General features: G+C 39.4%; 2 protein-coding genes across 2 annotated transcripts in view; one reads left to right on the top strand and one right to left on the bottom strand.

Moving 5' to 3' along the window:
• Nucleotides 1-1,084, bottom strand: part of EFCAB11 (EF-hand calcium binding domain 11) — a 64,723-nt gene extending 63,639 nt beyond the window's left edge. The window contains exon 1 of the mRNA XM_062637404.1: nt 1,076-1,084. Within this exon, the coding sequence (XP_062493388.1) occupies nt 1,076-1,084 (9 nt within the window). The remainder of the gene's footprint in view (nt 1-1,075) is intronic.
• Nucleotides 1,085-1,831: 747 nt separating this feature from the next.
• Nucleotides 1,832-20,287, top strand: part of TDP1 (tyrosyl-DNA phosphodiesterase 1) — a 43,908-nt gene continuing 25,452 nt past the window's right edge. Inside the window, exons 1-11 of the mRNA XM_062638611.1 lie at nt 1,832-2,543; nt 4,003-4,046; nt 4,717-4,772; nt 5,770-5,866; nt 7,934-7,968; nt 8,670-8,762; nt 10,337-10,507; nt 11,724-11,802; nt 13,214-13,396; nt 14,077-14,125; nt 17,444-17,510. Of these exons, the coding sequence (XP_062494595.1) occupies nt 2,003-2,543; nt 4,003-4,046; nt 4,717-4,772; nt 5,770-5,866; nt 7,934-7,968; nt 8,670-8,762; nt 10,337-10,507; nt 11,724-11,802; nt 13,214-13,396; nt 14,077-14,125; nt 17,444-17,510 (1,415 nt within the window). The 5' untranslated portion in view covers nt 1,832-2,002. The remainder of the gene's footprint in view (nt 2,544-4,002; nt 4,047-4,716; nt 4,773-5,769; nt 5,867-7,933; nt 7,969-8,669; nt 8,763-10,336; nt 10,508-11,723; nt 11,803-13,213; nt 13,397-14,076; nt 14,126-17,443; nt 17,511-20,287) is intronic.

The following is a 20,287-nucleotide window of genomic DNA, read 5'->3' as shown; positions in this document are numbered from 1 at the left end:
AAATAAAATTTTCCTACTTCTACATTTTATGCTTATTATGAGAAAGCTTTTTGCAGACTTAGAATATATGGTACAGATTTCTAAAAGAAAATTTACTTTAAATTTGTTTCTGCAAGGCATGTTTAATTCTCAGTTAAGTCTCTACATAGACAGGACCCGTGAGACTGGAATGTAAACGTAGTCAGAAGCCATTAAATTTTCTGAAGTACTATTAGAAAACAAAGTGTTTCTAGAGTCTGTATTAGACAAGAGATTATGCACATACAAAACGTTCCTAAAAGGTTTTCCCACAGAAAACCTTCAGCAACGGTTGTAATAAAACATTTAATCTTGTAGTCCCAAAGACTTTATCTACAGATTGTTTCAGGAAGAAGCATTAAGAGCAACTTTGCAAAAAGAACTAATACAATTCCACAAAAAAGCGTAAATTTCATGGATGTGTTCCTTGGTGTAGCTTGCCCATTTTATTGCATACTGATATAAGACATTATTTGTTAACTGCAGTCACGGGGTTGTAATAAATTATAGTAATGAGAAGCAAATGCTAAAACAGTTAATTTTGGTGGGTAGAGCAAGCTTTGATGCACTTCATGTTCTTGCTTGGATTAATTTTACACCTGTTTTCCTCCCACTTCCTTCTTGAGGTCACCACACAGTTATCTCATTAGAGGGACACTTCAGACACAGTAATTAACACCGAGCTGAATGACCAATTATGCAGATACTGCACCTGCCCTAAACTAATATTACGGTCAAATATCAATTTATTAGATTAATTCAGGTCACTAACAGATGACTGTTTTGCCGGCGTAGCAGCATTGAGAAAGATACCACCACCGTCTGAGCGACACCCGACACCCACTGACCCGTGGACGACCGGAAGAGCCCTTCAGGCCCCACGGGGCGGACCCGCCGCCCCTCAGGCCCCTCACCGGCTCCCCTACGGTAAGCGGAGGGGCGCCGCAGTCCTCCTCCGGCTCTGGCCGCGGCCGCGTCAAGCCCGCGCTGCCTAGCAACCCGCGCGCCGCCGCTAACTCCCACGCTCAGCGCGGGCGGCGATTGGCTAAAATCGAACGCGCGCCATTGGCTCGGGAGGAGGAGAGGGGTGGGGCTTCGCGGGGTGAAGGCGGGAGTCGGCCTCTTCACCTCCTTTCCGGGTTTGGAGCGGGCTGGAGGCGGCTCGGGTAGGAGGTGAGGTGGGGACCGCCCGGTGGTGTGGGCAGGGCTGGGCACTGGCGGTTCAGCCGAGCCTCGGGGCTCGCCAAGTCGCTGCTGCGGGGCGGAAGCGGCCCTTGGTGCTGTGGCTAGAGTGCTGGCTCGCTTTCCCTCAGCCGGTGGCGGCCGCCGGCGGGTAGGGCGGTGTCAGCTGCTGGTCTCGCTGCTCTTCTTGACTGCAGGTTCTGACTTTGTGGGGCGGTGTTGAGGCCGGTGAGAGCAGTGGTCCCGTCCATACGGCACTCGGCGTTCGGGGCGACGGTGCCCGGGCCGCTTACGTCTTCGGAGCAAGGGAGAGGCGCGGCGGAGGGCCTTGTGGGGGGCTGCGGGCCCAGACTGCTGTCCCGCAGGGGTAGCCGGAAAGAGCGACCCTAACTCGGGCTCTTGTGTCTCTTCAGCAGAGCGCGCTGGACCGACCGCCCCCTCCCCCCCGTCCCGAGCGTTAGGGTCGGTGTGAGAAATACCTGCATCATGCAGATTGCACTTTCGAAATGCTTTCCTGTACGTGCCCCTTTCCAGCCCATTTTCCATATGCGGGTTTCTGCATTAGCTGCTTCCCACTTGATGAGTGCTTCCACTGCACATGTTTCTTTGTTTCCTGTGCATAAGTAAGGAACAAATAAACCTTGTACACTGTAAGTTTACCGAGTCAGAAGTTACATGGAGATTCTGCCATATACAAAAAGCACAGTTCCTCAGTAATAAGTGAAACAGACCTGAGCATAGCAAAACCACACAATTTTTGTTTGATGGTGGTGTTGTTTTTTTTTTTTTAATCCCTAGGAACATGCTTCAGGAAGGTGCACATGGAAAATGGACAGTATCTAGCAGTGATGAAAGTCCTGAGGAAAATTCTGACAGTGAAAAGCCATCTACATCTTCAGTATTGGATGCTGCATGTGACACAAGTGTGCCACAGTATCCATGCTCTGAAGCAAGAAAAGCTGCTCAAAAGAGAAAAACTTCTCCCCTGAAGTTCAGTGATAAAAGGTTTTCTGCAGAAGCACCTCCAGCAGGAAAACAGAGAGCTAGCCAAGAAGGCTCAGGCTGGTGTCTTTCTAGTAGTGATGAAGAGCCTGAAGATCAGGAAAAGCATGCCCACAAAGGAACAGTGAAAGAAGAAAAAACTGATGCACCAAAACATCCTCTGAAACTTTGCAAAGATGATGAACTCTCAGAGAATCAGAAAGCAGAGGAGTATTATGAAGCACCCAGTGAAACCCAAGATACCTGGGATTTGTTGAATGGAGGGAACCCTTTCAGGTTTTTTCTCACTAAAGTCAGAGGAATTCATCAGAGTTATAATTATGGAGCCCTGCATATAAAAGGTGAACAAATGAATTCTACAGAAGTGGGCTTTTGGGAGACTTGTTTGCAAGCAAATGTTTTTTTTACTTTAAGGGTATTTTTAAATGCATATATTCCTTGGTGTGGCAGAGGCTCTGTATCCTTAATGTCCAAGTTATAGAAATTGGTTGTTATCTTTGCCTTTCTTTTAGAAGTAGTGTATAAAGCATTAATTTGCTTATGCTGATTTTGTTGTAACTTCTGAGTTGCACTGCACAAATCTACAGTTGCACTGCATTTACTCAAGGCAAATAATACGGTGCTGCTTATTGCTGCTTTCCCTGTGAGCTACTCCGGGAAAAACTGCTTGCCTTTGTGGGTCTAAAAGGGGTGGTTTTCTTCGATGCCTAACTGTTGTCCCTGAGGAGTTGTTTGCACTTGCCTTCAAGCTGCTTAAGGGTTTGGACTTATTAATTTACTATTACTTGATGCCAAAAAAAGTAGTATTTCAGAAGTCCTGCCCTTGTGACGCATGGGGCCATTTCAATTCAATTAGGAGTGTAAGTCATGATGAAGTCTTTGGTGTACAATATTGATGTTTCCAGAATGCCGTGCAGTTGTAGCTTGATGTAAGGGGCAGCAGCTCTGTGCACCTGTAAACATCCCCTCATTCAGAAATGAAATGCCATACATCACAAGACAGAATCAGAAACAGGCATTCATAAGAGGTTTATGCGCAGAAATACAGTAAAATGAGGCAGAAAAATTTTCTAGTCCTTTGAAGGACAATGACTGAATGAAGACCTGTACAATTAGGTTGTAGCTTTTCCTCAAGATCATGTGCTCCCTATGAAGGTTGATTGATTGCATCCTGATGTCAGAGATCTCAGTTGCTTTGCTGCTGTATGTCTATCTGCTTTGGGAATATATTGTGGCTTTGTTTAACCTGCAAAACCAGATTTCTGTAGATACAGGGCATGAAGTAGTTTGTCTGTCCCATAAGGTGTTTGTAGGTGATGTTTTCAGGTTGCTGCTGTGCTTCAGTTGTTGAGGTTATAAATCCTCAGTCAGATTAGCTTTGTGTTACCGTGGGTGAGCTAAGGGTACACATGTCCTACAATCAGTCTGCGACAAGTAAGTCTTTAAGCATTAACTGTGCTGTTACTGCTTTTATGCACTTCAAGCTATCTCTGTAGGGAAGAGAATAGTTTGATGTTCCTTTCTCCATATGATCTTGGTCTTTCTCCTAATGAGTTTTTAAAGTTTGTTTCATACTTTTGAGAGGGTTAATGCTTTTTATAAACAGAAAACCATAAAGGTTTTCACAGGAGAATCAGTGACTTGAATATTCCAAGCAATAAACTTAATTGTGAATGTCTCTGTTAAGACTTCACCTAGTCTTTCAACAATCTGGCACTTGTGATGCAAAACTGTTCAAAATGCAAAATGTTTACTTGAACCTTTTCATTTTACTGAATTGTATTTTGATATTTTTAATAGATATCTTGTCTCCTCTTTTTGGGACTCTGGTTTCTTCTGCTCAGGTGAGTTTACTGATTGCCAGATTGATTTCACTAGCTGATTTCACTTTTTTGACAATAAGCTTGATAATCCATGTTTGTGCTTTGTAGTTATTAGCAAGGAACCTCATTTAAAATAGAGAGGAAATTCTGTGTTTTCAACTGTACAACAATTTATTGAAATACAAAAATCATCCCATGCTCTGCACAGAATTCAGACAATTGTAAGAGTGCTTTCTCTCCAGATTTTGGGGAATGTGCAACTGAAAATGTGTATTTATGTGCAGGTGAATGGATTTTTTTGTTTGTTTGTTGTTGTTTGTTTGTTTGGGTTTTTTTTTGTTTTTTAAAACCTTGCAATCTAGGAATATTTTTGTTATTTTATAGCAGGTTTTGCTATCATTCATGGAATAAGCACATGGCAAAGGGATGGTTCTTGATCCAAAGCTTTTGCATTATGTGCGACTTTTTTTCTCTGCATGCTAAATTTTATGAACACTAATACTTAAATTCATTCTTGAATTGAGATATGGAAGAAAGCATGGGAAATTAAAATGATTTTAGAACATGCTGTGAATGATGTAAGTGGTATTGACTGACTTTTAAGTAGGGAGGTTTTTTGCTATAGTTAATTGTTCTGACAAACTATGCTTTTTCTTTGTAATGAATCTGTTTTCTTTTCCTTGTGAACAAGTTTAACTACTGCATAGATGTGGCCTGGCTTGTGAGACAGTATCCGCAGGAATTCAGGTATGTTTATTTTATGAAGATGGAATGATACTTTCCAAAACAGTGTTAATGTAGTATGTTCATCATAAGTGAATGATAAATACTCGTTTGCAGTTGCAAATTGTGTATGTGTAGACTCTTTGTTTTCCTTGTGTGCTTATTTCATGGTCACAGTTCTCTAATAGGTTTCTTGCCTTTTTTCAAGCTGTTAAATGGTCAGAGTTCACTATGGCTGGCTTCTGATTTTTAATTAACACTTAGGAGGCCTTATTGTGGGCTACAATGGCAGTGCTGTAGATTACCTATAAAGACAGAGCAAGCAGCTTTTTGCTATACACTTTACTGAGCCAAGAGCAAGGTAATGCAAGAGAAGGGAGAGAATGTAGAAGGAGCACAAGAAAGCTATGCAGAAGTGATCAGGATGATGTCATGGGCAGGTATGGTTGGAGTTCCCAGATATTGGTCATGAAAGCAATTATGTTTGCTTTCTGACACTTGGAACCTGCAGCAGATGAAGTGAGTGTATGACATACGGTTTTCTCTCTTTTACTCGCATTTTACTAGAAATGCGGTAGAACCGGACTATTAGGAAGTGACCATGCCAGAAGAGACTTAGCCCCCTCCTTTTCCCTCCCATTCTTCCCATTTTCTCTGTAAGGTAACAGTGATTAAATTGTTCTAGTTACACATTGTGTATATCAGTATTTCCAAGAGTTTTATTTGCCTGTTTCCAGTTACACACTTGAGGCTTTTTTTGTCATCCCGTCCATTCACCAAGTTTTCTAGTGTCTTTCTCTTAGAGGTTCTATTGTAGTTACTGCTTCTTGAGTTAATAAAGCACATAGGTGTTTGTGTGTTTTTTTTGGGGGGGGGGGTGTGTGTTTTTTTTGTTGTTGTTTTTTGTTTTTTTTTCCTTCCGGCTGTGCTATCAGATTTAGAGGCCAGAAGTCATAGCTACATGGAGTGGTTTAGGCTGCTTACTAATTGACAAGTTAACAGTAATCTCCTTTTATTTAAGGAAGAAGCCATTATTGATAGTTCATGGTGAAAAGAGAGAATCTAAAGCTGAATTGCTTGCACAAGCACGCCCTTATGAGAACATCAGCTTTTGTCAGGTAATAGTAGTATTGTCCTTTCATTGAAATTAAGCCTTCTATTGCACTTAAAATCTTGTAATGGATGAAGAGGCACACACCTTATATGGGAAATCAAGAACTTATTGTTATGCTTTAAGGAGTATACTTACTAGTACCATGGGAGCATGGTAGCTATGTTTCTGGTGTTATATGATTATGGTAGACTGTCACCCACAGAAGGCTTACACAGAACAGCTGCCTACAGAAATGTTATGGAGCTCACAGAAGAGCTGCAAACATTCTTCACTAACATGTTACACTCAAATTCTTGTAATCTCTGAAAAGGAAGCACTTTTTGTATGAAGTGTGGAACTTACTCCTAGTGTTACTGTAATCTTAAATATCATCAGAGAACTATTATTGTCCAAATGTCATTCACAAAAGAAATGCTATTACAAGTAATTTCCATAATGCTGTTAAAATTGTTATCAGCACACTTCCTGGCATGTAGCACTTTCTCTGATATTATGCTTACACTTTTGCTGTCCCTGAGTCATGAAGTTACTAGCTTTGGCCTCGAGGAGGGTTGTGGTTATGGCTTCTTGACAGCAGTTCAGGGTTTTGTTGGGTGAAGTACATTATTGATTATGAGGATATCTTATTCTTTGTTCATAAGGAGAATGATCTTGGGATTTTCTTCCTTCCTTCTCAGGCGGTCTTGTAACTAAGCTTCCTAATGATCACTGTATTGATGCTGAACATAGTGAGTTTTCAAGGCCAGGATTTCTGGGCTGCTGTGTGCTATACTAGTCAGGTGTTTGCGCTAAGTTGTGGAGTAGCAATGATTTTGGATAAAGATTTCAAATGTGTGAACAATAAATTTATGTTTTTGCATATAATGTGGTATGTCCCATATGATAAGCTTATCAGTGTATTTAGTAGCAAGTAGCAGGGAAAAATGGTGTTTGTGATGGTTTTCTTATCTGAGTATACTGCTTCAGATTCTTCTGGTAGTCTACATGCATTCCGTTATGTTGGTAACCCAAAATGTAAGTATTTTACTCTTATCCTCCACTCTCACACTAAGAATAATGGTGGAGCCATTACTGGCTAAAAGTACCTTCTTAACACCTGTAATTCATGTTTCATTCTTTACCTGGAAATTGTGCTGTAAATACTCTTTAAAAGCAAAGTGCTGATTAAAAATAAAAATAAAAAAATAGTCTAGTTTTGGGTTTTTGCAATGTTAGCCATTAAGCTGCTTGTAACAGTCATCTGTGCTTTTGAGTTGCAGGATAGTTGAGATTGGAAGGGAAGTTGGAGGTCAACTAGTCCAACTCTTCTGCTCAAGCAGGGTCACATAGATCCAGTTATCCAGGACAATGTCCAGATATGCTTTGAATATCCATAAGGATGGAGACTCAATAACCTCTCTGGGCAGCCCATGCGAGTGACCAGTCACCCTCACAGTAAAAGTGTATCTTGATGTTTAGAGGTGATCTCCTGTGTTTATGCCTGTTGTCTGTGGTCCCATCACTGGGCACCACTGAAAAGAATCTGGCTCCCTCTTCTTTGTACCTTCCCTTTGGGTATTTGTACCATTAAGGTACTTACACTTTCTGCAGTGTGGCCATGTTTTTTCTTTAGTGGAGCGTCCAGAGATTGGACCCAGTACTGCATGTGTGACCTCACTAATGCTGAAGAAAGAAGCAGGATCACCTTCCTTGAACTTCTGATAATGCTCCTAATGCAGCCCAGGACTTTGTTAGTCATCTTTGAGGCAAGGGCATATTGCTGAAGTTCCTGCTGGACACTGTGTTGAACAGGAACCAGCAAAGCTGACTGTTTGTAAACATACTGCTTGTAAGAGACCAGAAATTCTGCTAGAGCAGTTCCAATAGAGTTGCATTGCCATTTAAAGACTTTGCTTCTAGAAATCAGAGTATATTTAAAGGTGTTAAGGGGAAAAATAATGTATTTTGTGATCTGTCCACTAGAGAGCAGTGAAATGAAATAAAATGAAGCAGCACCTCTCCTTCTTTAACATTCTTGCATATAGGAATGCACAATAGGAATTTACAATGATCAGCTTTTTTATTTTTATAGGCCAAACTGGATATTGCATTTGGAACTCACCATACGTAAGTAACAGACAAGATGCAGAAATCTCCACTTCTAAAGATGACCACTGAGTTGGTACATGCAATTATTGTCACTGGACTAATAACTAATGTCTTAATCTATCTTCCTATCCTATAAATACTTTATTACTGTTTATAAACATATAAACTTATTCTGAAGGCCTAATACATATTTATGGAACTTTAAAATAGTATCTTTCATGTCCTCAGTGTATCTATTCTGTTTATGTGCAATTTATTTTCAAGCCATAAAACTGAGGCTCATAGAAATTTCAGAGTTTATGGTGGATAAACAGCTTCTTTTGCCGTCCCAGTGGTTAGTTATGTACATACTTTAAAGTAGAAGTTGGGAGTTTGAGAAAAGAATTAGGTTTTAATAAAATCAGCTGTAAGCGAGGGCCTTTTAGTCTTCCTTTATTTTTTTTTAACTTTCTGCAAAGGAATAAGTTTATCTGAAGAACACAGCAAATACAGAAAGTGTTCTGCAAGTGTTCTTTTGCTTTGGGAAACCAGTTGCATGAGATGTTAAGCCGTACTGTGGATAGTCTGCCTGCCATATGAGCTTGGCATGCACATGGATTGAAGTTTGAGTGTTTGCACTGTGTTTTGAAAATAATTATCTTGGAGCATTTTCATGAATTGTTAATTTCTCCGACTCTGTATACTTAAGATAGACAGTTTCCTGTATTTTTTCTTTAAAGGAAAATGATGTTGTTGTTGTATGAGGAAGGTCTTCGAGTTGTGATACATACATCTAATCTTATTGCTGACGACTGGCATCAGAAAACTCAGGGGTAAGCAACGATTTCTGACAGGTGTATGCTTACTTTAACAGTTTCTGTAGGTATCTGCTGCTGGAGATGGGACACCAGGTCAGATGATCCTAGTGCTACAAGTTTTATACTCCTAAAATAGACCTATCCTCCAAAAAGAAAAATAAAATCAGACTCAGAATGGTGGTAGTTCTCTGAGCCTGAACTCTCCTTGCTTTCTACTGTAAACAAAATTGTCCTGACCAGGCTGCTACCTGATTTAAGATCTTTTATTATGCAGTGCTGTCTCTTTATGAACACAGCTGCCTAGCTGTAAACTCTTATTTATCCAAATCTGAAGCAGCTATTTAAAAATTACCTTAGTACTGCAAGAATAATGTGAGTGTACAGATGTTTGCTGTGACTGTATCCAGAATGTAACCTGTTAAATGGTGGGCACCACTGGTTCCTGTTCATATAGTATACTTTCTTCGGAAGGAATTTTCTTCCTGTTTTTATTTGGTTGAAGCTTTTAAACTTAGCAGCCAGCTTGGGATATAGTTTTGCTTAGACCGCAAAAATAGGACCAAGTGACATGTTGATATAATGACCATCAACCTCTTTTCTTGGCTGTTTTTACAGAAACTATTTTTTTGTTAATCTTCGCAGTAACTCGGGGTATAAGATTACTCCATTAAACTAACTGAAAATAGCTTTTCAGAAGTTACTGTTGCCTTGACATCCATTTTTACTGCCATTAAATGTAGCAAAGTTTTGAGGCTTGTTACTTGTCTGCAGCAAGCTCTCATAGGAGTTTGAGTGGCAAAATTATAACCACTGATTTTTTTTTTTTTTTTTTTTTTGTCTTTAAATCTTTTACTTAGGGGTGCCTTTAGTGTCTTTCAGTTGTTAGCTTTTCAGAAAGCCAAGCAGGCATGAAAAAATCTATTTGGATGCTTAACAAGTTTTCCTACTTGTCAAACATGAAAATGTTTTTCCTTTTAGCTTTCGCACACTGCCTGTTAATACACAGGCGGTATTACCAATATGATGGCTCACTGGCTTCTCTGTTTTACAGGCTTCTGAATTACGAAGGATAGTGTCAACACATTGTAAAGTTGGCAATGTGGAACCTTTGGTTTCCATGGCCTCAATAATGTGTGACTGGAAAGGACTGGAAAAGAATGCTATATGCTTTCCCCTCTGTATTTTACCGATTTATCCCACCTGATTTTACTGAGATGGGATCTTTTTGAGAGGCAGGTTATCACTGTGGGCTACTCTTCAAGCTATGCAGAACTTGCAGTGTTTTAATCATGTAGAAAATCTTGGTGAAAGGACTACTGGTTGGTAAATCTAAGCCTGAGCTTTTTATCAGTGGTGACAGCTGTAATTATATGCATGGATAAATGTGTTGAGATTGTTGATTTTATTTGAAATTATTAGTTTTATGGTATTGAGTGTAAGACTTGACGACTCTAAAGGCAAGTTCATTTATAGTTACTATCGTAATAGATCTCTCTAGTATTCATTTAGGACCTTCAAATATGCTTTAATGACCCTACTAAAACTGTGTGTTAGTGTGGTATCCTTTGTTTTTGTGGGTTTGTTTTTAGAATATGGTTAAGCCCTTTATATCCAAGGCTACCTCAGGGAACAAGTGGTTCTGCTGGTGAATCTGAAACTAATTTTAAATCTGACCTAATAAGTTACTTGATGGCTTACAATTCTCCTACGCTCAAGGAATGGATAGATCTGATTCAAGAACATGATTTATCAGAGACAAGGTATGTTAGCTTATGCTTCTAATAACTTGCATGCTTTTTTTAACAGCTTACCCTGTTTCAGACTTAAATGTTCAAACATGATCTAATATTGAAAGCTTTTTGTAGCTATGTCATGCAGATTATGTTGAATTGCTGCACTTGTTTCCTAAGCATACATTTTGAAGGAATAAAAAGGGGTGTCTCAGCAAGGTAGCTGAAAGTACACACACACACACACAAAAACACATATATATATATATATATATATATATATAACTTTGGCTGTTACAGGCATGAATTGTCTGGTAGGCAATGTTATGTTTAATAATATACTTTGTCCTGGAACAGTCTTCTTAGTATCACATTGCCTGTATTACTTGTAAATTAAGCATCCTTAATTATTTTCTCTAATAGATAAATCTTGCATTTCTACAGAAATGTTGTATTTACTTCAGAAAGTGTAAATCTTCTTGGTTGTTTAATAGCAGTTTTATAAGCTGGCAAAAATTAGTTGAAAAAAAAAAATGGAAATGGTCATAAACTGTGGTGGAAAAAGACTGACACCTGATCTAGTTTAATACAGTAAAAAAGTGCTTTTTTTTTTTTTCTTGATATGGAGTCTTACAAGATAGGAGGGGGTAAAAAAGCATATACACTATAGTTGGGTGAGCTAACAGCCTGAGCTGCTGTTCTTATTCATGCTGTCACTGCATGAGCTTGCACAGGTTGACTGAGCCCTAGCTGGTGTGAGTTTATATATGGGTTAGGGAAGTGTCACTTACTGGGTTAAGGATCAGTTCCTTGCCATGCAGGGGACGTAATTTGTGGATAGAGCTGATGAGATGCAGTAAGGAAAGCTTCTTAAAGCATCTGTGTTTTTGTGACTCTGCAGGTCTGTTTTCAGGGCCAAGTCAAGCAGGTTACTAAAGCATTATTAGGAAGGCAGTTTAAAAAGCTGTACTTTGCATCTGAACTATTAGGTGCCCAAATGAAAACTTGTACCCAAATCTGCTGATTTGGATGTAGCAATAGATTGGCTGTAACAAATCCACTTTTTGTTATACTGTAAATCTTAAGTGTGAAAGACTAAATATTTCTGGTTGTCTGTGTATATTCAGCATTGCTGATAGGTTTCACTTGAATACCTTAAGCACTTTACAAATCAGAATACTCCAGAACTGCAAATAACCTGGTGTTGTGGTGTTCTGGGTTTGTTTTTTTTTCTTTTTGTTTCTAGAGTATATCTGCTTGGTTCTACCCCTGGACGATATCAAGGTAGTGACAAAGAAAAGTGGGGTCATCTTAGGCTGAGAAAGGTACCAAAACTGTAACCTGTTTTGCTAATATTTTAACTGTAAATGCAATTTTGGAGAGCATTCTATAGTTCCTTCCAATTTTTCCAGCTATGATCATTTACAGTTTAAGTGAGCATTAACATAAGCTTACAACTTACGATGGTGTAGACTTTCCACATAATATTCCTGGGCAGTATTACCATGGTCAGCTTGTGGTCTGAATTGTCCTGTGCTTGTAGATATCTGAGGAGTCACCATCACTCAGATGACTTCCTACCTGCTCTTGGTGTTTCTAACAAATGTGACACTATCAAAATCCAGTCTTCTGTGGCTGGGAACCAAATATAGCTGCCTTCAAAGGCACTTGCAGAAGAAAGAGACGTTGATATAGACTTGCCTGCACATAGGAAAAAAGCTTATTTTCTTTACTTAAATGTTAAGGACTATTACAGTTCCTTCTTCCCTAATGACCTGGCAAAAAGCCATCAAATTAAAAGCCAGTTTGCACATGTCATCAATTCAGTCAGGTTTTAAGTTTTGTTCTATGCTTCTAAGCTGGGGCTTAGATCATGACAGCAGGCCTGCTGATAACAGATGTGGTACACCTGTCTCAGATGGGAGAAAAAAGATCTCTGCACAGGAGTGAGCAGGGCTTATTGAAAGAGCTTAAACTAGATTTGAAATGGGGAAGAGAGAAAACCAGGCTGGCTAAACTTGGGGAGAGCATGCCAACATATTTTTGCCTAGTAAGACTGAAAACAAAATGAAACAGAAAAAGCTTGTAAAGACAAATGTTTCTGAGATAAAAAGATTATTTGAGTGACAATGCAGATGGACCTGGTAATGCTACACTGATGACTGAAGCCATTTAATTATGTGCTCTCTCTAGAGGGGGGCAGGAAAGGTAAATCTGATATGTGTCTATATCCATCTGGTTTTAATATGACTTTAAATTATGTTCACAGCTAACAAACTCCTCTAAAAGCATTATTTCAATTTTCTCTTAAATTGTTCTTTTTTCCCTTCTTGATGCAGGCTTCTATTGTAGCTGGGGCTTTAGGATATGAGAGGAATTTTATGGCCAGCAGCCACCAATTATAAAAGGGTTGTTTAATTTATTGTGGCTTCTAAAGCTGATGTTTGTTTTTAGGAAGAGCTGCTAGCATTCTTTTTAGCCATCATTTAATGGCTGGCTTTGGTGCCTTTTGGATAAAACTTCTGATGTTTGATCTTTTCTTGAAGGAACAGTGAGTTTATTTGGACAGCCTGACTTTTTATTGCAAAGTTAAAATGATAGTGTGAATGTTAATCTCTGTCAGGAGTGAATTATCGATGATTTAATAGAGGATTAAATAACAAGTGATATTAAACCACTAATTAAAGTATTCTTTGCCTGTTGAAGTTTTAACAATGTTTTAATTTCCATCATTAGCTTTTGAAAGAGCATGCTTTGTCAATACCAGCACAGGAATCCTGGCCTGTTGTTGGACAGTTCTCAAGCATTGGTTCAATGGGAGCTGATGGGTCCAAATGGCTATGCTCAGAGTTCCAGGAGAGTCTGGTGGCTGCAGGCAGAAGTGTGATGAGTCTTAAATGTGATGTTCCGGTTCATTTGGTATGTCTTTTAGATGCTAGTGACCTTTATTTAACATTTGTTCATTTGTTGTTTAAGTCTTAGTCACTGGTTTTCTTTTAACTTTTGGAAGACATTAATGTAGTTTCATCCTGAAATTGTAAGGATGCCACTTGTAGTATAAAATATACTGTATTTTCCATCTGCGTGACATTAGAGCATATATAATCAAAATTATACTCTAATTACATAGATTGTCTGAGTTTTGTAGATGCAGCTGTTTCTGCTACTGAGACGTAACCGAACCCTGAGGGATTAATACCTAATCCAAATTATTTTCTAACCTGTTTATTTGGTTATTAGCACAGTTCAGAGGAGGAGCAAGAGCTTGTTAAATCAAGGAGAAAATATTGTCAAACATTTGAGCTATGAGTCTAAAATCTCAAAATAACGTTGCCCACTGTGGAAGGGGTTGAAGCAAGACTGAGTCTTGCTAGCTAATTTTGGTAAGCTCTGCAAGAGAGTTAAAATATAAAGACTTCTTGTTATTGGTACACAACTAGTTTTAAGTTGCAATGTAATTTTATTCGTTCTGGAAAATAAAGCTTATAAGGTTTTGGTCTCAGGTTTTCTTTTAAGGTGGTTTTTGTTTGAAAACTGGCAGCTTGTGTATTTAGAGCTGTGTTATTAAAGCTGCTTTTTTTTCTTTCTCCTCCATGAAGGTTTATCCTACTGTGAACAATGTGAGGCAAAGTCTGGAAGGCTATCCTGGTGAGCAAGTGGTCATAACGTTCTGCAAAATCATTTCTCTGATGTTGAATGAACCTGAAGTTCTCAGCAAAATGACAACTTGGTGGAATAGATAGCAGTAGAATCTTTTTCTTAGTCTTAATGGGGCTCTGACTCCAGCTCTCTTATTTTGATTGAATTGAAAAAGCTTTGTGGGCATCAATACATAAGGTTTGCTGTGCAGCCATGTTCATATGTCATTGTATAGAAAAAAGAGCTCATTGTCAGTGTTCTAACTACAGTCATACTTCTGTTTTGACAAATTTCAGGTTTGAGTGTGCCATGTTCTCCTTGTCTCTTCTTTGCAGTTTCATCCTACACACCAGATGCAGTGGAAAATAAGATGTTTCTCTAGTGTTAGTCACTTTGTTAATATTGTAACATGCCATTGTTCTGTTCAGTCTTCCCATGTTTGTGCTCATGAAGTCAATATTTTGTATAGAAAGCATAGCCCCAGCCAACCTGAAGGAGGAGAGCAGCTGTAGTATTCTGGTGCAGTGAAGCTTGCCGTTTCTCAAAAGCAAGCACTTACATGGGTTACACCCATGTATAATAAGGGAGCTGTCTGATACCAGTCATAGAATCTTAGAATGGTTAGGGTTGAAAGGGACCTTAAAGGTCAGAAAGTTCCAACCCTCTTCCACTAGACCAGGTTGCTCAAAGCCGTGTCCAACCTGGCCTTGAAAAATTCCAGGGATATGGCAGCTACAACTTCTCTGGGCAATCTGTTCCAGTGTGTCACCATTCTCATAGTAAAGAATTTCTTCCTAATATCTAATGTAAATCTACCGTCTTTCAGACATTCCCCCTTATCCTGTCCCTACGTATTGTTGGTAAAGTCTCTCTTCAGCTTTCTTGGAGACTCCCTTTAGGTGCTGGAAGGCTGCTCTAAGGTTCAGCCTGGAGAGGAGAAGGTTTGGGAGACAAGCCCAACTCTCAGCCTTTCCTCATAGGAGAGGTGCTCCAGCCTTCTGATCATCTTTGTGGTCTTCCTCTGGATTTGTTCCAACAGTTCCACATCCTTCTTATGTTGGGGGCCCCACAGCTGAATGTAGTACTGCAGGTGGGGTCTCACCAGAGCAGAGTTGAGGGGGAGAATCGCCTCCCTTGACCTACTGGTCACACTCCTTTTGATGCAGTCCAGGATACAGTTGGCTTTCTGGGCTGCAGGTGCACACTGCTGGCTCATATTGAGCTTCTTGTGAGTCAATGTCAGTAAGTCGCTCTCCTCAGGGCAGCTCTGAATCCATTTGCCACCCAACCTGTATCTGTGCTTGGGATTGCCCTGACCCAGGTGCAGGACCTCTATTTAGCACTGGTGAGACTGCATCTGGAGTCCAGTTGCTGGCTTCCCAGTACAAGACAGACTAGAACATACTGAGTCAAGCAAAAGGCCACAAAGATAAGGAATTGGAACATTTGTCAAACAAGAATAGGCTGAGAGCACTGGATAGTTCCTCAGCCTGGCAAAGAGAACTTTACCTTATCAAGAGACCTTATCAATGGGTATAAGTACCTGATAGGAGGATGCAAAGTAGAGGCAGATTCTTTGCGTGGTGACCAGTGAAAAAACAAGAGGTAACGGACACAAACAGGAGATTCCAGTGTACCTTTACAACAGAAACGTTTTCCAATGTTTAAATGGAACAGGTTGCTCAGAGTTTGTAACATCTCTTCTTGAAAATACTCAAAACCTGCCAGGACATTGAGCAATGTGCTCAGTTCAGCCCTGCTTTGGGCAGGGAGTTATTCTGTATGATCTCTGTTGGGTGCTTTCAACTTCAGCAATTCAGTCATTCTTTGGCATTGTTGAATCCATACACGTGTTGCTGTTCCAAGCTGGATACCTATGCTCCTGTGTAGTATGGAGTACCTGTTGAACTCTTCTAACAGCTGTTGTAATTTGAAAACCCTGAAAAGCAATGCTTTAAATTCTCTTTCTTCTGAATTGAGCAGTGCTGGGACATAGCTAGAAACTGCAGTCAGTGAGTTTTTAGGTATCTATGGTTCACACAAGTAAGTGTCTTTTGAAATACTGGTTGTCTATACTATCTGTTTAGCAAAGATGATAACTCTTGAAAGTCAGAGAAGCAATCTGCATAGTGGCTCCTTAATTTTGTTTCTTTCATATTGTGGAATAACTTGGTGAATGACCTAATTCTGTATTAGTGCAAATGAACAGCTTCATAGACACCTGCAGGTAATGAATTCCTGAGAGTAGTAAAGCTTTTGTAACAGGTCCTTATGGTGTCTTCTAGGACAGATTGAATGCAGTAGGTTTTGCGTTTAGTTTGTTTCTAATACAGAACACTAATATTCAGTGTAATCAAGATTGCTGATTCTTCTTTGTTAAATCCATTTCAAGAAATCACTACCTGCATTAGCAAGAGACCCAATCAATACAAATACAATTGCATTAGAAGTTCTTGCTTTTTAAAATAATGTTGCTTGGTAGTTTTTTCTGAGAGTTGCTTGTTTTATTCCCTCTAGCTTGTATGGTTAATTATTCTAATCTGTTTAGATCAAGTTGTATCATAAAAAATTACCCATAAATGTCTATCTTAGAATCATAGAATAGTTAGGGTTGGAAAGGACCTTAAGATCATCTAGTTCTAACCCCCCTGCCATGGGCAGGGACACCTCACACTAAACTGTATCACCCAAGGCTTTGTCCAACCTGGTCTTGAACACTGCCAGGGATGGAGCATTCACAACCTCCCTGGGCAACCCATTCCAGTGCCTCACCACCCTAGCAGGAAAGAATTTCCTCCTTATATCCAATCTAAATTTCCCCTGTTTAAGTCTTAACCCGTTAACTTTTTAACTGTCACTACAGTCCGTAATGAAGAGGCCCTCCCCAGCATCCCTATAGGCCCCCTCAGATACTGGAAGGCTGCTGTGAGGTCTCCACGCAGCCTTCTCTTCTCCAGGCTGAACAGCCCCAACTTTCTCAGCCTGTCTTCATGCAGGAGGTGCTCCAGTCCCCTGATCATCCTCATGGCCCTTCTCTGGACTTCTTCTAGGAGGACTCAGTTCTATAGCATGTGTAGTTTCTTTTCTTCGTAGTGTAAATCTGCTACTTAGTGTTTAGAAACTTGGTAAATTATGGGCTTGAGGAAAAAAACCCAAACAGAAAAAACCCCAAACAACTATATACCATTTTATACTACTGGAATATTGGAACCATTTTCTGAAAGTAGGTCATGAGGATAGTACAGATAGCTTACTCCCCAAGATTCTTGCTGCTTTTTAGAATGTCTTTCAGAAAATAAATGTACGTGTTCTATTTTTTTCCTGAAGCTGGTGGCTCACTTCCATACAGTATACAGACAGCACAGAAACAGCTGTGGTTGCATTCCTATTTTCAGTAAGTAGAACTCAATTCTTTGTTGGTTGTTTTGTTTATTTATTGTGTTCTCTTCTTAGACTGTATGTTTAAACTTAGGATGCTGTAGTGTTCAGGTGTTAAAAGCAAATTAAGGGGAACTTGTCAGAAGCACTGTATTCTTAAACTTGTTAAAATAAAAGCCTTTGCTCCTGATCTGCTGGGCTTATCTTCAAAATGTGCTACCTACCTGTTAAAAATGATATGGGATACTGTTGCTAATGGAGGAGGGCACTACCAGATTTTGGATTCTGTAAACTTCCTTTTAAGCTTTCTGTCTCTGAACTGGAATAATGTTACTCTTCTCCTCTTTCTCTCATTTTTAATTTACAGTTTTATTTCACTTTCCCACTTGTGCTGCGGTATTGACAGGATTTTAGCTGGGACACAACAGGGCTAGGAAGGCTTTTTTGAGTGCAGCAGTCCTGCTGCAAAAATTTTTACTTGTGGTAATATCTGTTGTTAAAGGTGCCTGATGTTTTATATTAAGAACTTCTATTTTCCCGTGCTGCTAATTTTGCCAAATTCCATGTTAGATTTCTCCCTCAGGCTGAAGCTTTAAAAACTTAGGCATGTTTTAAGAACAATGGGAAAAGTTGTTTTGCACAGATTAAAAAAATAAATAAATCTGGTAACATCTTATAAGACTGCAGCTTCCCCTCCTTTTCACCAGAAACTTTTTAACTCTTCCAGGTGGAAGCTGTTCTGGTAAGATACTTTAACCCTTACATAAGTAAGTGTGTAAAGTTGTACGTGTGTGTGTATATATATTCAGAGGGCTGAGAATACAGTGGCTAGTTGCAAAGAGCTTCCTCCATTCTGGAGTGAACATGATTACTGCTATGAGCCTTGCTGGTTGATGTCCAAGGAATAGAACTGGAACAGAAAGCATGTGAGGCTTTGTTTCTTCTGCCTTTGCAGTGTGCTCTCTGAGCATATTTAGCAAGGGAAGAAAGCTATAGGCACCTTTTGAGGTTGTTCAGTCATGATTGAAAAAGTGAGATCATACAACTGGGGTGCTTGTGCAGTTTTAATTCAGTTTCTATAAGCATATATCTTGTGAGAATATTATTGGAAGAAAAATACTTTTTTTCTTTAGTGCACAGAATGTTACTTGATAATGACCTTAGCCATTAATTTATTACTTTTCAATGAGAAAATGCTCACATACCTGTCTCATTGGGTATACTGTGGTCCTGCTCTGGTGGCAAAAGGGCTGTTTCAAATTCATCTGGCAATTTGCTTGCCAATGAGAATTGCCCCTGCATAATTCCTCTGTAGTGACCTCCCAGATGCATATGCTTACCCTGCGGTAATACAAGACACTCTTCCTTGAGGAGGCCCGCATGTAAACTATTACCGTAGAGCAGACAATCTTATCTGTGGTAACCCAAGAGACACAGAAATGATTGGTCCTGTTTCAATAGATTAAATATATGATAAGATCTTCTAAAGACTTGCCATAATGCAAAGCTTTGGGCAGTAGAGGGATTAGAGGAATTTGTCTTTACCTTGCTGGAAAACAATACAAAACCAACAAGAAACCAAGGATCCTACGAGAGTTGAAGGGAGAGAAATACTTCTATACTTGGAGTAAAGGAGAAGGAATAGCTCTGTTTTACAAGTAGTGAGAGATTTTAATGGGGTTGTAAATGGTGTCTTATAGTCTCAGCTAAAGAGGTAGAACCTCTGCCCTAGGCCTACAATTTTTATGTCCTGTAGTCTGCTTTTCTATATCTTCTGCCAGTTGAGTGTATTTAACCTGAAATGGTGCTCTGAATTGTAATTTCTCAAAAGAATAAGGCAACTGAACTAAAAATACTGATTTCACTTTTCTGATCTTAACAAAGAATTACTAGACTGATTTGTCAGATTAGCTGCTGTGTAAATGGTGCAATTTGCTCAGTTTTCTCTCTGGTAGGGTTGCTGTGTTTTTCTTTTCAGCATTCGGTATTACTGATTGATAAGGAGAGATTTGCAATGCTCAATGATTTCTGTTAGTTGCTGCTTTTGAAACAGTTGACCAGTTTTAACAGTACATAAAACGTTGTATTTTAATGTATTTTAATTGGTTGGCTTTTAATACCATATGCCTTATGTTTGTGCAGTTGCCTTGTCATATTTCTATTTTCGAAGAATTGAAGAGTTTGAGAAGAGTTTTTGATTTGCTGTTGACAAGTCCATAATCATAGTTTTGTCAGAGCTTTGTGTTCTTCAGGCCTGTAGAGTTTTGAAGAATGTCTTTCTTCTCAGAAGAACTACAGTGTTCCCCTAACATCATAAATGAGATCATCATAGATGATTTGCTGTTCTTTTATAGTCAAGAGTAATGGTGTTGCATTTGTGCAAGGAATATCAGGCACTGGTGGCAAGGCATACTTACTTGCTGTATGTCTTTCAGCTAAATGGACTGTGATTGCAGTGTATTCTCCTTTTCAAACTCAGAAATTCATCACAGAGTAAAATATTTGTCAGACACTTAAAACCATATGTTTGGAATTTTGCAAGTGGTTAATAACATAAAAGCAACAATTTGTAAGCATTCACATTTGTAGTGCAGTGCAAGTGAGTGCAACATGTTTTCTATATTGCACAAGATACCTTATTCATGGTAGAGAACACTTCCTCTACCCTTCAAAAAATGCAATTGGAAAAATGAAGGGGTGGAAGGGGCAAAAGCTGTTGTATTGTAAGTGTTAGAAAGGAGATTACCTCATTGCACCTAATCATCACATTAGAGGCTACATAATTAAAAAGAA

This window comes from Pezoporus occidentalis, unplaced genomic scaffold (genome assembly GCF_034315485.1).
Source record: "Pezoporus occidentalis ecotype Australia unplaced genomic scaffold, CSIRO_AGI_Poc_V1 ctg115, whole genome shotgun sequence".
Taxonomy (NCBI): Eukaryota; Metazoa; Chordata; class Aves; order Psittaciformes; family Psittacidae; genus Pezoporus; species Pezoporus occidentalis.
The sequence above is the reverse complement of the archived record's forward strand: the minus strand, read 5'-3'. Positions and strand labels throughout refer to the sequence as shown.